At 29.5% G+C, this 13,576-nt stretch overlaps 4 protein-coding genes across 4 annotated transcripts in view; 2 read left to right on the top strand and 2 right to left on the bottom strand.

Moving 5' to 3' along the window:
• Positions 1 to 13,576, bottom strand: part of LOC135193686 (vitelline membrane protein Vm26Ab-like) — a 378,568-nt gene that overhangs the window by 266,475 nt on the left and 98,517 nt on the right. The gene's annotated exons all lie outside the window — the stretch shown is intronic.
• LOC113403666 (RNA exonuclease 4-like) lies at positions 1,069 to 2,910 on the top strand. Its single transcript, XM_026644249.2, has 2 exons — positions 1,069 to 1,441; positions 2,757 to 2,910. Exons 1-2 carry the CDS (start codon positions 1,106 to 1,108, stop codon positions 2,907 to 2,909), a joined length of 489 nt encoding a protein of 162 aa, XP_026500034.2. The 5' UTR covers positions 1,069 to 1,105; the 3' UTR covers position 2,910.
• LOC113403664 (enhanced level of genomic instability 1) lies at positions 3,191 to 9,057 on the bottom strand. Its single transcript, XM_026644247.2, has 3 exons — positions 8,853 to 9,057; positions 5,181 to 8,768; positions 3,191 to 3,863 (listed from the first exon to the last, which is right to left on the bottom strand). Exons 2-3 carry the CDS (start codon positions 8,759 to 8,761, stop codon positions 3,620 to 3,622), a joined length of 3,825 nt encoding a protein of 1,274 aa, XP_026500032.2. The 5' UTR covers positions 8,762 to 8,768; positions 8,853 to 9,057; the 3' UTR covers positions 3,191 to 3,619.
• Positions 9,779 to 13,317, top strand: LOC113403665 (cytochrome b-c1 complex subunit 2, mitochondrial). The gene is made up of 10 exons (XM_026644248.2): positions 9,779 to 9,929; positions 10,089 to 10,222; positions 10,419 to 10,593; positions 10,785 to 10,916; positions 11,288 to 11,458; positions 11,900 to 11,991; positions 12,100 to 12,197; positions 12,330 to 12,493; positions 12,618 to 12,839; positions 13,091 to 13,317. The coding sequence occupies exons 1-10, from the start codon at positions 9,885 to 9,887 to the stop codon at positions 13,172 to 13,174; spliced, it is 1,317 nt and encodes a 438-aa protein (XP_026500033.2). The 5' UTR covers positions 9,779 to 9,884; the 3' UTR covers positions 13,175 to 13,317.

Below are 13,576 nucleotides of genomic sequence, written 5' to 3'. Positions count from 1 at the left end.
TTCCTGCTGGGTAAGTTGACATTATAGTCTTTTTTAATGAAAACTACATTAAAATTCGTTGCATAGTTTAAAAGATCTAAGCGTAAAGACGACGAGAAGCGCGAGTTTGTTTTACATTATGTAGAGGTGTCGTTGATGACATTACTGTACATCCTTTGTGCTGAAATTTTATTTACTTTTTATGGGAAGCTACCAGCGTAAACGTAACTGTGATCTCACTAAGTGATTCATTATATTTGTAATTTTATTAATGACTACGTTAATTAAACAATGGATGATTCGAAAGTTAAATTGAACTCTAAGTAATAAACTTATTTAAATTGAATTAAATAAATTGTCATTTTTCGAGTTCGCGTGAATTTATTTACTTCAATTTGTAAAGCATAATTATATTAAAGTATAATATGATAGATGATATAAAGTATAATATGATAGATTAATAAAATTATAATAAAAACATAAAAAAACATAATCAGCCTGTAAATTTCCCACTGCTGGGCTAAGGCCTCCTCTCCCGTTGAGGAGAAGGTATGGAGCATATTCCACCACGCTGCTCCAATGCGGGTTGGTGGAATACACATGTGGCAGAATTTCGTTGAAATTAGACACATGTAGGTTTCCTCACGATGTTTTCCTTCACCGCCGGGCACGAGATGAATTATAAACACAAACACAATTATAATATTTTTTTTAATTATAGATTTTTTTCGACTTCTTTTTTAAATATTACGATGACTTTTTTTTAGTTCATAAAATAAGATGAAATATTTTTTAAAACCGAAAAATATTGCGTGATTAACACATACTTATTCTGAATTATCTAATTTCAAAGTATCCTTCTAAAGTAAAAACCACTAACTTTGGAAATTTTATCTTCCAATGCAAATTTGGATGTTTGGAGTTGGTAACACTGTGATATTGCCTCTGGTAAAGGAATCCCCGAAATATCTTTACCGTTAGCATATTATTATTATCGCAGCTTAGTTATATAAATATTAACAGTCGTTCCACTTCCATATTATTCTCCACTTTACACAAGTACTCAGCCAGTTCTGTTGCTCACCCCCTTGAATAGCTCTTTTAACATCATAATCGTAATTACAAAATGTCGGTTACAAACGTACTTGCCATTGATTGTGAAATGGTTGGAAGTTATAATAAAAACTTGTTAGCGCGTGTATCCATTGTGAATCAGCATGGAAGTACTATTTTTGACGAATATGTTAAACCTACATCAACAGTTACTGATTATAGGGCTTTTGTAGACAAGAAGTGGAAATTAGAAAATGGCAGAGACTTCTCCCTTGTCAAAAACCAAGTGGCCAATCTTATACAGGCACGTATTTTAGTAGGGCATTCAATACATTTCGACCTTGAAGTCTTGCAATTGTCTCATCCTGAGAGCAAGCGCAGAGATTTGGCGAAATACAACCGTCTCCAGGTAAGAACAGTAACAATTATTTAATTTATTTGCTTCTTAAAATAAACACCATATGACCTTCTAGAAAAAACTTTTCCATGGACAACAAGTTCGTTTGTGTAGACAAATGAACCACCTGATGGTAAGTGGTCACCACAATTGATATTGACGCCGTAAGAAGTTCTAATTATTCCTTACGTGTCCAATGTGTCACCGACCTTGGGAACCAAGTTGTAATGTCTCTAGTGAAATTAAATATAAACACAATAAAAATTATATGTAGCTGTATGGCGGTAGAATATATGATTACTGGGTTGGTATCTAGTATCTACTCGGACGAGTTGGCACAAAGCCCTACTGAACAGTAGTACGGTAATACAGTATTGAATCAGTGGTGATGCTTTGACGTCCAAATCTGTTTATTTTAAAATAATCTCTTATTGTTTACATAGGTAAATAAATTTCAACAATTTAAAATAATCTCTTATTGTTTACATAGCTAAATAAATTTCGACAATTTAAAATAAATTCTTAAGATTCAGTAGTCATTTTATAATTATGTCTAGAATGTAACTTTAGCTAATAAATCTTTATACTTGTTGATATTACATATTTGATTTACGTAAATTTTCTAGTTTTAAAACTTTTATTCATTATTTGTTATTTAAATAAGTAAAATAGTTCTATAAAGAAATAGTTGTTAATCGAGAGTTACATTGGCGTTATCGAGCAACTCCCACTAATTTATAAATAATTTATAAACAACGAGTTCTTGAAATCATATGGCTGCCAATGACGAGACCCGTTATAGTGGTTTCAGCGTTATTCTGTTTAGATTAATTTTATAAAACAAACTGTTCCTCTTGCTCTGCACACATGATCAATTTATCATTCATATTGTATTTACATTCATTTGCAATTTTCATTAAAGCTTAGCAATCGTTTTATTAATTAGCTACTGATGTACCAGATAAGTTATTTTAAATACAGTTTTTTTTTTTGTAATTGGTCGCACTTCGAGAGATCTCTTACTTAAGTCGACTAGTCGAGTAACTTAATTTTTTTGTAATGATGTGCTGAATATGCAAAATTCTATTTTTTACGTTTAATTATTTATTAAATCTTCATTTATACCCGACGTTGCTCGCTAGATTATTCAGGCTGATTTTCTTAAAGAATAGAATCGTTCATGTGAAGTGCAAAACTCATTAATTAATTCATTAATTAAAGAATAACGGACGTCGTTAGTTTGTCCAAAAAATACGATGCCGCTGAAAGCGTTATTTACTGGGAAATAGCAAATGTAGTTTTGTTTTAATGTGATTTTAATTTTCAGCGAAATGGCCAGCCTGTGGCTCTCAAGACTCTTTCCAAAAATTATTTAGGAAGAGATATACAACCAACCGCTTACCATGACTCCGTGGAAGATGCAAAGGCATGCATGGATATCTATCTAAAACTTGCCAATGAATGGGAAAAAAATTATTAAACTTTTTCCTTAAAAAATAATAATAAAATAAACACTTGTTTCTTTATGCTTTAAAAGAGTTAGTTTTTCTTTCTATAAACTGGGTACATATTATTTTGTTAATAATATAGTTATAATTCGAACCCTATAATATTTTTTTTTTCATTGCGGACCTTTATGCTTTCGACAAAAATTACATGTAAAATCCCTAAAGATTTTAATAAAAACAATTCATTAAAATTATATTATTTTATTACTAAAAACATATTTTTTTAAGTATAAATGTAATAATGATTAAATAAATATAAGTAATAATAACCATTACCGAACCTTATGTCAATTTACAACTAGTACGAATATTATAAAGTTATTTTAAATGTACTAAGTATGCTTTCGCGAAGTAGCATGTTATTTTTACTTTCAAATATTATTTAATAAACAACGGACATAAGCATTTATTAGTTCAACAATATTACAAATAAATAACAAATACCTGATGAAATCATAGTATAGTACATTAAATAATTAAGCTAACGAAAAGTCTTGATAAAAATATAATCAATTTACTATTACAAATAAATAACTAAAACTGATTTCTACTTTACATACATTACCTATATATAAGATTTTTTTTTGTCTTAAACTTCACAAAATCCATTAGGTGCTTAAGTTATAAACGAAATGTATATACTACATATATATAATTAATTGTAAGTTAAAAATAAAATTGGTTAGGTTAGACTATCAGCAAGGTTATCAAAGAAATCATTTTTACAGAGAATATTTAGTGATTTAAGATAATGACAAAATCGATTGTTTCTTTTCATGTTATAATCAGTTTTGCTCTTTTCTAATTTACATATCGTTCTACAAGACGGCCAGTAATCCAAGGCGGTCGCTCTTCGATCTAATATTGCAGAAGGATTTAAATAACTAGATAAGGTAATGTGTCGAGACACTATCCTGTCTCTCTCCCTGGAACAAAAAAATATTATTTTACAATTGGTTTAAAATAAATTCCAGATAGCGTCTGTTGATGATTTAGCTTGTTATAAAATATAACAGTGATGCTCTCAATATAACAAATATTTACAGTTACAAGTATATATATATATACATTCAAAATCTGCTAACTACATTGAAGGGACTACTCATATTTAGTCGTAAAAACCGATAGTCCTAACAACCGGTGATTCTTATTTTTTTTATGAAGTGTTATTATTGAATGTGTAGGTCATAGATATTAATAGGCAAAATATATTAATGTATGAAATTAAATTATATTTCGTTTATTTCAATCAAAACGTATGCATATTAAGAAAGAACAATGTAATTTTCCTGTATGCATAAAATCTGTAATTTTGGTTTGTTTGGAACACTCCTGTCTTGTATACACATTTTGTAATTCACTTTGGAGTTTGATCAGCGTATCGTTATAATTTCCCTGCATGTGAAACTGTTCATTAAAAAGAACAATCTTGCGTAATACACTAACAGCATTGAGACCATAATTCAAAGTTGCCACTGTAAATTGTTCATCAGTTCGTCATTTTCTTCTTGAACTTCTCGTACAATATCATCTTCCGTAGCCGGAGCACAAATCGCAATCGACCTGTCTACATCAATGCACTCGTCTGCTTCAGTAGTAATTGTTTACCATACGGCTCAGCTGGTTGTTCTACAGATATAATTCTCCAAAACATTAGCCAAATGTGGTCGTTTAATGCGGTATTTCGTAGCAAGCAATGTCGTACAAAGCAATATTTTTAATAAGACAGATATATAGCATTCAGCCGGGACCTTTGATTTTGGTCAATATAACCGATATGTTGTTCTAAACGATGTCGTCATAAACGGTTTTAACTGTATTATGATTTAAATAATATATTTATCTCTCTTTTTTATGAAGTAACTAAACTAAATATATAACTAAACTTATTAACATAAGAATTGATAACATTAAGTGCTTAAATATATATACTATAAATTAAATTAAAATTATTATTTAATAAATTAAATTAATTTATTAAATATGTAAACTATAAATTGTTTAAACTAATCTCAGAAATCACTGTGGAAATTTTCATTCTGTTTCAGTAGAAAGCTTATGTAAGAAACACAATTTATGAATATTTTATGCAAAACAGCAAATGTTTTTATGATATTTGTCCATTAAGAAAAAATGTGCCACCCATTTGTCTTACTGGACATTTACAAAAATATCAAAAATGTATATATGTTCGAAGTAATGTATACCAATTAAAATACCATGTACAAAAATACTATTCTTACCTGTAAAAGCTCATAGTAGGGGGAGCTTGGTAATTATTACTTCTTTCAGTCTTAAATACTTTTTGAGCTTTTGAAATTGTTCTCGTCATGAGTATGTTTGAAATTTCTTCACCAATACAAATACTTTCATTATAACCATTGAAGTCCTCACTTTCCAATAGACTAGCGGTTTCGTTACAATGCCATGGTGTTGAAGTTATGTTGGATCTAGTATCAGGCCTAATACTATCAATGTAATCTACTGTACATAATGTGTCTAAAATGTCTACAACTCTATGTATTTCACTTCTTTTTTCTAAATTTTTAGAATGTACTTCCATATTGTCTTCATTTTTAATAAGACTCAAATGACTGGTTAAATTCCACCAAACATCAAAAACATTTGGCGAGCTATATGAAAATAATTGTGATTGTTTGTCAATATTACACATTGATTGAAATTCATTAGAGGGTGTACTTTCCAAGCTCTCTGTATCAGCCCAAGACATACTTGAGCTTTCATCATCAATATTACATATAATTTGTGAATTAGTTCCTTCATCAACATGACTATTATTTTTAAATGAGTTCATGTAAAACTGTAAGCAATTTATCGTTTTTCTTATATCACCCTTAAAATAATCTAACACTTTTTCTCCAAGTCCCATAAAACACTTTCCTACATCAGCTAAGCACATAATATCCAACCATGTCCCTAGCATTCTGGGCAATAATGGACGCATATGAATAATTTTTCCATTTTGTAAGAATTTCTGTAAATGTGGACACGATGGAGATGATGTCACCAAAATAACAGGTCTTTTAGAAGATTGAATTAATTGAGAAATAGCTGAACAAAATCCATCATCTTGATCAAAAATTATGTCAGCATCATCTATTAAAATAAGTGACATAGCTGTTCTGACACATTCCTGACTTGAAGGTATTTGTGTTATGGTTTCACATGTTGGTGTTGAACTATTATTTTTTGCATTAACATCTATTGCTCGTTTAGGCCTACCACGTTTTTTGGTATTCAATATGGTTGGTACTTCTTGTGATAATTTTTGAGAGTTTTCTATACCACTCTTAGCTCTATTCACCTTGTGAGACTGTGTAGCTTCCTGGAGATCTTGTAACATTATTTTACCATTTCTCTTACTACTAGCATTTACTTCTATGACTTTTATAGCTAGTTCTGAAGCAACAGCATAAATACTACTAGTTTTTCCAGATCCGGTTTGTCCTGTTACTATAATTATGTTATTTGTAGACCTCATTGCATCTCTACTATCTATGTCAGAACAGTAGAAATCAGACATATCAGAAACATCACTAGCATTAGTTTTATCTTTTATCAACTTTTCACTCCATGTCTCTAGCCATCTCTTTAATTCTTTGACACTCTCAAAATTACCAATTATTTGCTTGGATGATGTGGGTTTATATTTGTCACACCAATTAAGTTTATCTGGATTGTCATTATTAATCTCTGCACAATTTTCAATGATTTCTATACTATTATCTATATCCATATAATTAAAATCTTTAAAATCCCCTTTACACTTACTTCTGAGCTTATGATATGTACGATAAACAGGAAATTTAGGATATGCACTCTTTATATATTTCAAAACTTTCTCTGGCTTATGTTTTAAAATAGGAACATTAGGATTTTCAGCTGAGTCTATTGTTATAAGTGATTTGAATGAATAATTGTGTGTTATATTTATTTTCTCAATATTGTTACTAGTAAGTTTGAACCAATCTTTTCCTTGAAAATTATTAAAATGACAATCATTCTGTTGAATGTGTGAAACAGACTGAAAGTATTCCAAAAATGTGGTATTGTTTATTTGTTGTACAGTACTTTTTTTTAACTTTTCTGGAACACCACTTTTCAGAAACCTCTGTTTGGCCTCAAGGGCTGCTTGTGAAAGTTGCGGTTTTGTAACGAATATTGGAGCCAACTTTGATGTCTTTTTGTCATTTTTCACCTTAACATTTCTTAAATTCTTACTTCCATTAATATTTTTTGTAGATTTTAATTCTCTCTTCACTTCAGATTGTACTTTATTACTTGGATTTTTGATATGATTACTTAATTCTTTTGATTTATTAGATAACTTTAAAGTTAATTTTTTTTCTTTATCACTCGCAGGCAGTTCAACCTTTGCAATTTTTGTATCAATATCTTGAACATATTTTATTACTTTGGTTTTTGAACAATTTTCACTATTCCTTTTTTTCTTCGGTGTAAAAATGTGTAGTTCTTCATCAGAGCTGAAACAATGTACATCTTCTGTATATTTTACAGGCTTTTTAGTATTTCTTTTTGGTCTACTGTCATTATTCTTTATGTTTTCTGTGATTATATGAGTATTGACTTCATTTTTTTTATTTCGTTTTCGTTTCCTTCTTTCATTATTTTCTATTAGTTCACTATTATCCAAGTTATTTGAATCCCTGATTGGTAATTGTTCTGTTTGAGCACTCAGACTGTCAGTAATACTGCACAAATCATTATTAACAGACTTGGATGTTTTTATTTTCTTCTTTCGTTTAGGTGTAAATTTTACTTTAATGATAGATTGAGTATTTTCATCAGAACAATTTACTTCAGATTTCTCAGAAGTTACTTCTGTTTCCTTAGAAACTTTTTTAAAATAACAAAGCATGTTTTCCTTTTTTCTAATGGATGGTGACAATTTTTTTAAGAATTCATTGTCTTCATCTGATACTGTCTCAAGTGGTTTACTTTCATCAATTATAGTATTTGTGTCACTAAATATATCACATAATTTAAGTGTCTTATTGTTTGGTGTAATAGGAAAATTTTTTAAGGGTTCTTTTTTGGATTTGTCTAAGATATTAGACTGTGTAGACTGTTCTTTTTTGTCATTTTTGGTTAGCATATCCTTGAATAATTCCGCTCTTTTCAACATTTTATTTTTTATACAATTTTCTCTGTACTCTTCAATTTCCTTTTTCTTTAAAACTCCCTTATTTTCAGCCATTTTTTGAAGTGACAAAACTCTTTTAGCCTTCATAGCTTTTTTATCTTCAATTTCAAGTGCATTATTTTCTTCTGTGCTTTTTTCTTTACCTGGGGAATTACTGCCAATACTTTTATTCCTTGAATCCATTAACAATTTAAACGCATCCATTTGTTTACTAGTTTGTGACTCTTCATCAAAACAAATAGGAGATACATCAACATTTTGTAAAATATTTACATTGTTAGTTTCCTTTTGTATACAAGTTTTTCTTTTTCTGACCATTTTGAATAGATAGTTATTCGGTTTTGGTTCTTCTACTTTATTATTCTTATTATATATTTTGTCTGAATTATTAGGAGACTTGATTCTTAATGAATTTACTAAAATTTGGGAAACATCTAATACATCTTGATCTTCTTCGCCATCTCGCCTTAATTTATATTTTCTTAATTTCTTTTTCAACTCCTTATTGCATTTTGGTTTAAATAAGTTTTCTTTTGATCTCAAAATACGCTTATGGTTGTTATGGATCTGAAGATTAGGAGATCGTGTAGTGTTCTTTAAGTCATCAGCAAAAGATACTACCTCCAACAAATCAGACATTACTATCCTGCAATATATAGATAAAAGTTTTTATAACATATAGTATTAAATAATATATATATATAATAGATTTCATTACATGTGTACAAACCCTGCATACTTCTAAATTAAGACCAAGCAGTCAGTTGTATGTATATGAACTATACATAAATGTATTTATTCAAACGCCTTAAAGAGACGAAATCATGGACATGACGCCAAAAATCACCAAAGTCATAAAAATCTATAAAACAATATTAAACACAATGTATGCAAAATTGGCGCCTAGCGATATTTATGACATATTATTCTTATGTCAAATAACGAAGTTGTAAGTTGACATTTATAAGTTTTTCTTTATTATTTGAATATGTATTGCAAAGGTTGTAAGTCAAAAGCTTTGATATTTTAATGTTTTTAAGCAAAAGGGTTTCCGCAATCACGACGTTTTATTCCGTTTTACTAATTAAGCAATGTACTAGGAATCGTATGTTGCAAACTGAACTTCCTTTATATTATTTTATCTTGTACAGGTGAATAGTATACTATTTCATTATAATAATATTTAATATAATGATATATGTGTGCTCACATTATTTTTAAATTTAAAATATTCAAAGGATATATACTGCTAGTATCCATTATTCTTAATACAAGATTCTGTTTGTTTTGAAAATAGCTCTTGAGCGATAAGATCGTTTCTACAAGCGTGTTTGTTATTAAAAGTACTGAAGTATTTTTTTTATGTATTATTGAAGCATAATAAAAGTTTATATAGAATAAATAAAAGTAGTCTAGCTAAAGTTGTTATAAAAGTATTGATACATATTTCTTTGCAACAAATTAAAAATCAAATACCTGCTACTTACAAATTACATTTATTAATTCAATAAATAATTTACATGCTCATATTTTTAAATATAACTATAAATTTTTATTCCAAAAATTATAATAATTAATAAATTTCTGATTAATATTTTATTATAATAGTATATATATTATATTTGGATTTGTAATCTGTTACTCATATCTTAGTGTTGCCTGCTTTAATAAACGAATTCGATTTTGCGACAAGTAGGTGAAGTCCTAATAGACTGCTGGATTTAGTGGAGAATATATATAATTTATAAAAAATACCTTTAAAATGTCGTCAAAAACACTTGCGACACCTCTTATTCGTCATGTTACGGTAATTATACTACTATTTTTGATTTAAAGCAGCTTAATCAAAATAAATGAATGATATGTCAAAACCCTGTTATGTAAAACCATATGATAGGACTGCTTTAAACAAATGATTTTTTCTTTTAATTGAATTTAAAATATAGTAAATATTCTTAAATTCTAGACAAGGGGTTACGCCCAAGCGGCTCCAGCCCTTAAGAGAGATGCAAGAATCCAGTCCAGTGTTTTGCCCAATAAAACATTTGTCGCCGCTTTAGATAATGGTTCTCCTGTAGCTCGGGTTACTATAGCTTTCAAGTAAGTAAGATATAAGTTATCAACATTTTTAACTAAAAATATAATATGTGCTTATTTAGGTAGGTGAATTATTTTTTTAAAACTAAGAACAGAATTATGCCATGTTTTGTCTATCCTTTTTAAAAATAATTATTTGCACTTAGTAACTATAGAAAAAAAAAAAAAAAATGCTAATCTATTACTTTTTATTCTCCAGAGCTGGTTCTCGTTATGAGCCACAATCAGAGTTGGGTGTAGCCCACTTACTCCGTTCTGCAGCTGGTCTCACCACTAAAAATGCATCTGCTTTCATAATTTCCCGAAAACTAGCCCAAATTGGTGCATCATTCAGTGCATCCGGAGATCGTGAGTTCATTTACTACACAGTTGAAGTAAGTACACATATGAAATATTTCAATCCATTATATTAAGTGATGAAACCATAATTTTTTCTTGTATTCAACAATTCTATGTAAATAATATGAATACCATTTTAGTGACATGTTATCTAAATATTTACTAATATTGATAATGGATAATATAGTTTATTCTTGTTTATAATTAAATTATAATTTTTTAACAGGCTACTCAAAACAACCTGCAGCAGGCTTTGGAATATCTGAACAATATTGTATCAAACCAAGAATTCAGACCATGGGAACTAAGTGACAACATTCCCCGTCTTCAGTATGACCTTGCGGCATTACCTCCTCAGGTAGGCGTCAGAAATGCTTATAAAATGAAAATTTGTTATAGTGTAGGTAGACAATAATATCAGTACTAATTTAAAAAAAACTGAAAATCATAAGCATTTTATAACAAGGAAGGAAAATTTTTAAATAAACTACTATGATTGTTTTAGTTGTTTACCTCAAGGGACTTTTAATACATGTTAAGTTATTAGAGTTCAAATAAAGTTACTTCGAGATCTACCTAACCATTAAAGTGAGAAGTTTAAGATAGACTATAAAATATCATGCTATGACCCACAAAGGCAGAGCAGTAACATTTAACATTAGTGAAGCCTCATGGAGCAATTATTTACTCTGTGTATATAATACTGTAAAACAATTTTCCTATTGATAGGTTCGTGCCGTTGATTTGCTTCACAAAGCTGCATATCGCCGTGGGCTTGGTAATTCTCTCTTCATTGCTCCAAAAAAGATTGGAAACATCAGCTCTGAGTCTCTGCAGCATTTTGCAGCAAGCACTTTAACACCGGGTCGTTGTGCAGTCACCATTATTGGAAATAGCCAGGTGAACATTGTTATTATTTAGATGCTACTAAATTAGTTTAAAAACTGTGTCTATATTTGCTTAGTTCCTAAACAACTACTGCCTAAAACATTGATTTTAGGATATTGTAGCTCCCCAATTAAAAATAAGCTACAATTTTTTTATCATGTTATCAATTTGTATGCGTGTGTTTTATATGAATACACAATAGTTAAAACAAAGTTCATCAGAAGCTTTAGAATCTCTATAATGTTTAAGTGATTTTTCATTAATAATTATATGTTAACATCACACTGCATGCAAAATAAAAAATACACTTAATCAGAAAATTATTCATCATAATAAATTTTCAATTTAGCTATATCATATTAATTGCTTGAATATGTCTGTTAAAGTTATGCAAAATTACATAATTTGTAGTAAAAATTCTCATTCTATGACTATTATTATTTTTATTTATAGGAAAATGCTACTTTGGTTGCTCAAGCACTTCAGTTGCCAACTGCCAGTGAGGCACAGAGCAATCCCTCTACATATCATGGTGGAGAATTAAGGTATTATCCATACAATTAAATAATAATTTGAAACATGACATGCTGATTAGGGTCAATGTACAAATATTAAAAATATGTTATGACTTTTTAAATGTTGCGTTTTTACAGAAAAGAAATGGGTGGTGATTTAGCTCATGTAGCTTTGGCTGTACAAGGTGCTCCTGCAGGTTCCCCACAGAGCCTTGCACTTGCAGTTGCTGCTAAAGGTATATAAAGTTATGAATCATTACATGTACATTACAATGATACATAAAAAGCACATCAACAACACATCATTGGTCACATTTTTGGGTTATATAAGAAATTTGTGTTCTTTATTAAGATTGTAATTTTTAAAGCACTCGGCAATGGTCCTATCACCAAATGGGGAGCTGACAACACACCTCTTGCTAAGGCTATTGGGAATATTGGACCGTTTGCTGCTGCTGGTTTTAATGTTTCATACTCTGACAATGGTCTGTTTGGATTGGTGCTCTCTGTCCCTAAGGATGAAGCTACTACTGTAAGTATAATATTATTAGAAAATAATTAAAGAAATTTGAGAATGAAAGTAGGAAATATCACTATTAATAATAATAAAAAAAAATGTTATATTAACTTCATTTTTATTGTCGTATAATTTTAAGGCCGTGAAAGCAGCTGGTAAACTCTTAAAGAACCCGAACTTGAGTGCTGATGCTGTTAAGGCTGGTAAAAACCAACTAAAATTGCAAGTATTGACTGAAGCAGAAGAAGGAACCACACTCGCCGAGTCTATTGCCTCTCAAGGCTTATACACTGGTGTTGTGAAATCACCAGCTGAGATTGCGGCAGCTATTGATCAACTATCAAACAGTGATATTTCTCAGGTAGCCTTAGAAATAATTTACATTGAAATGATAACTTAGAAATGTTATGTTTATTAGACAAATTTATTTATAACTATTATTAAATATAAATGTCAAACTTTGAAATCTACAAAATCCCTACCTTGTAGATTTCAAAGTTCATTCAGATAAAATTATGATTTACTTGTGACAAGGATGGATGTGAGGAATGAATTATTTTTATTGTTAGGTGTTATTGCACCTTTGAATAAAATCTGAAAATATTATTTCAGGCTCTTTCAAATGCAGCAAAGAACAAGATTTCCATGGGTGCAGCTGGAAATCTAACCCTCGTCCCATATGTTGATGAGCTATAAAGCCTGTTATAGTCAATATTAGTAGAAAGTCAAAAGTAACCAAATGACTATTAACAACCACAAGCAAAAAAATACCAATTTAATATAGATCATTGTTTAATATAATTTATTGTTGTATTAAATAAACAAGCTGTTTATTTCAATGGCTTATTTTTTCTAACTAACCACCATTCCGCTTTAATTATAATTATAATATTTTTCTAGTAAGCATATAAAAGCGCTTTTGAATCATTATGTTAAGTATCGAGTTAAATATAAAGCTCAGAATGTATGATTTTATCTAGAATCCACTAGAATGTGAGTAGTTACTCATTCCGTACTCTTTGCATACCTAAGTAAATAGTGGTAGATTAGAGTACATTTAAAAGGGATTATTAACTGCTATCATCTATTTGCATAGAA

The sequence above is a fragment of the Vanessa tameamea genome, chromosome 16 (genome assembly GCF_037043105.1).
Source record: "Vanessa tameamea isolate UH-Manoa-2023 chromosome 16, ilVanTame1 primary haplotype, whole genome shotgun sequence".
NCBI classification, from domain to species: domain Eukaryota; kingdom Metazoa; phylum Arthropoda; class Insecta; order Lepidoptera; family Nymphalidae; genus Vanessa; species Vanessa tameamea.
The sequence above is the reverse complement of the archived record's forward strand: the minus strand, read 5'-3'. Positions and strand labels throughout refer to the sequence as shown.

Excerpts from the sequence above, each read along its gene's own strand:
- LOC113403666 (XM_026644249.2), top strand. The coding sequence starts at position 1,106 with ATGTCGGTTACAAACGTACTTGCCATTGATTGTGAAATGGTTGGAAGT. Across the intron at positions 1,442-2,756 it reads CGAAATACAACCGTCTCCAG|CGAAATGGCCAGCCTGTGGC; the intron begins GTAAGAACAGTA and ends TTTAATTTTCAG.
- LOC113403664 (XM_026644247.2), bottom strand. The coding sequence starts at position 8,761 with ATGTCTGATTTGTTGGAGGTAGTATCTTTTGCTGATGACTTAAAGAAC. Across the intron at positions 3,864-5,180 it reads CCTACTATGAGCTTTTACAG|GGAGAGAGACAGGATAGTGT; the intron begins GTAAGAATAGTA and ends TTTTTGTTCCAG.
- LOC113403665 (XM_026644248.2), top strand. The coding sequence starts at position 9,885 with ATGTCGTCAAAAACACTTGCGACACCTCTTATTCGTCATGTTACG. Across the intron at positions 10,223-10,418 it reads CGGGTTACTATAGCTTTCAA|AGCTGGTTCTCGTTATGAGC; the intron begins GTAAGTAAGATA and ends TTTATTCTCCAG. Across the intron at positions 11,992-12,099 it reads TATCATGGTGGAGAATTAAG|AAAAGAAATGGGTGGTGATT; the intron begins GTATTATCCATA and ends GCGTTTTTACAG.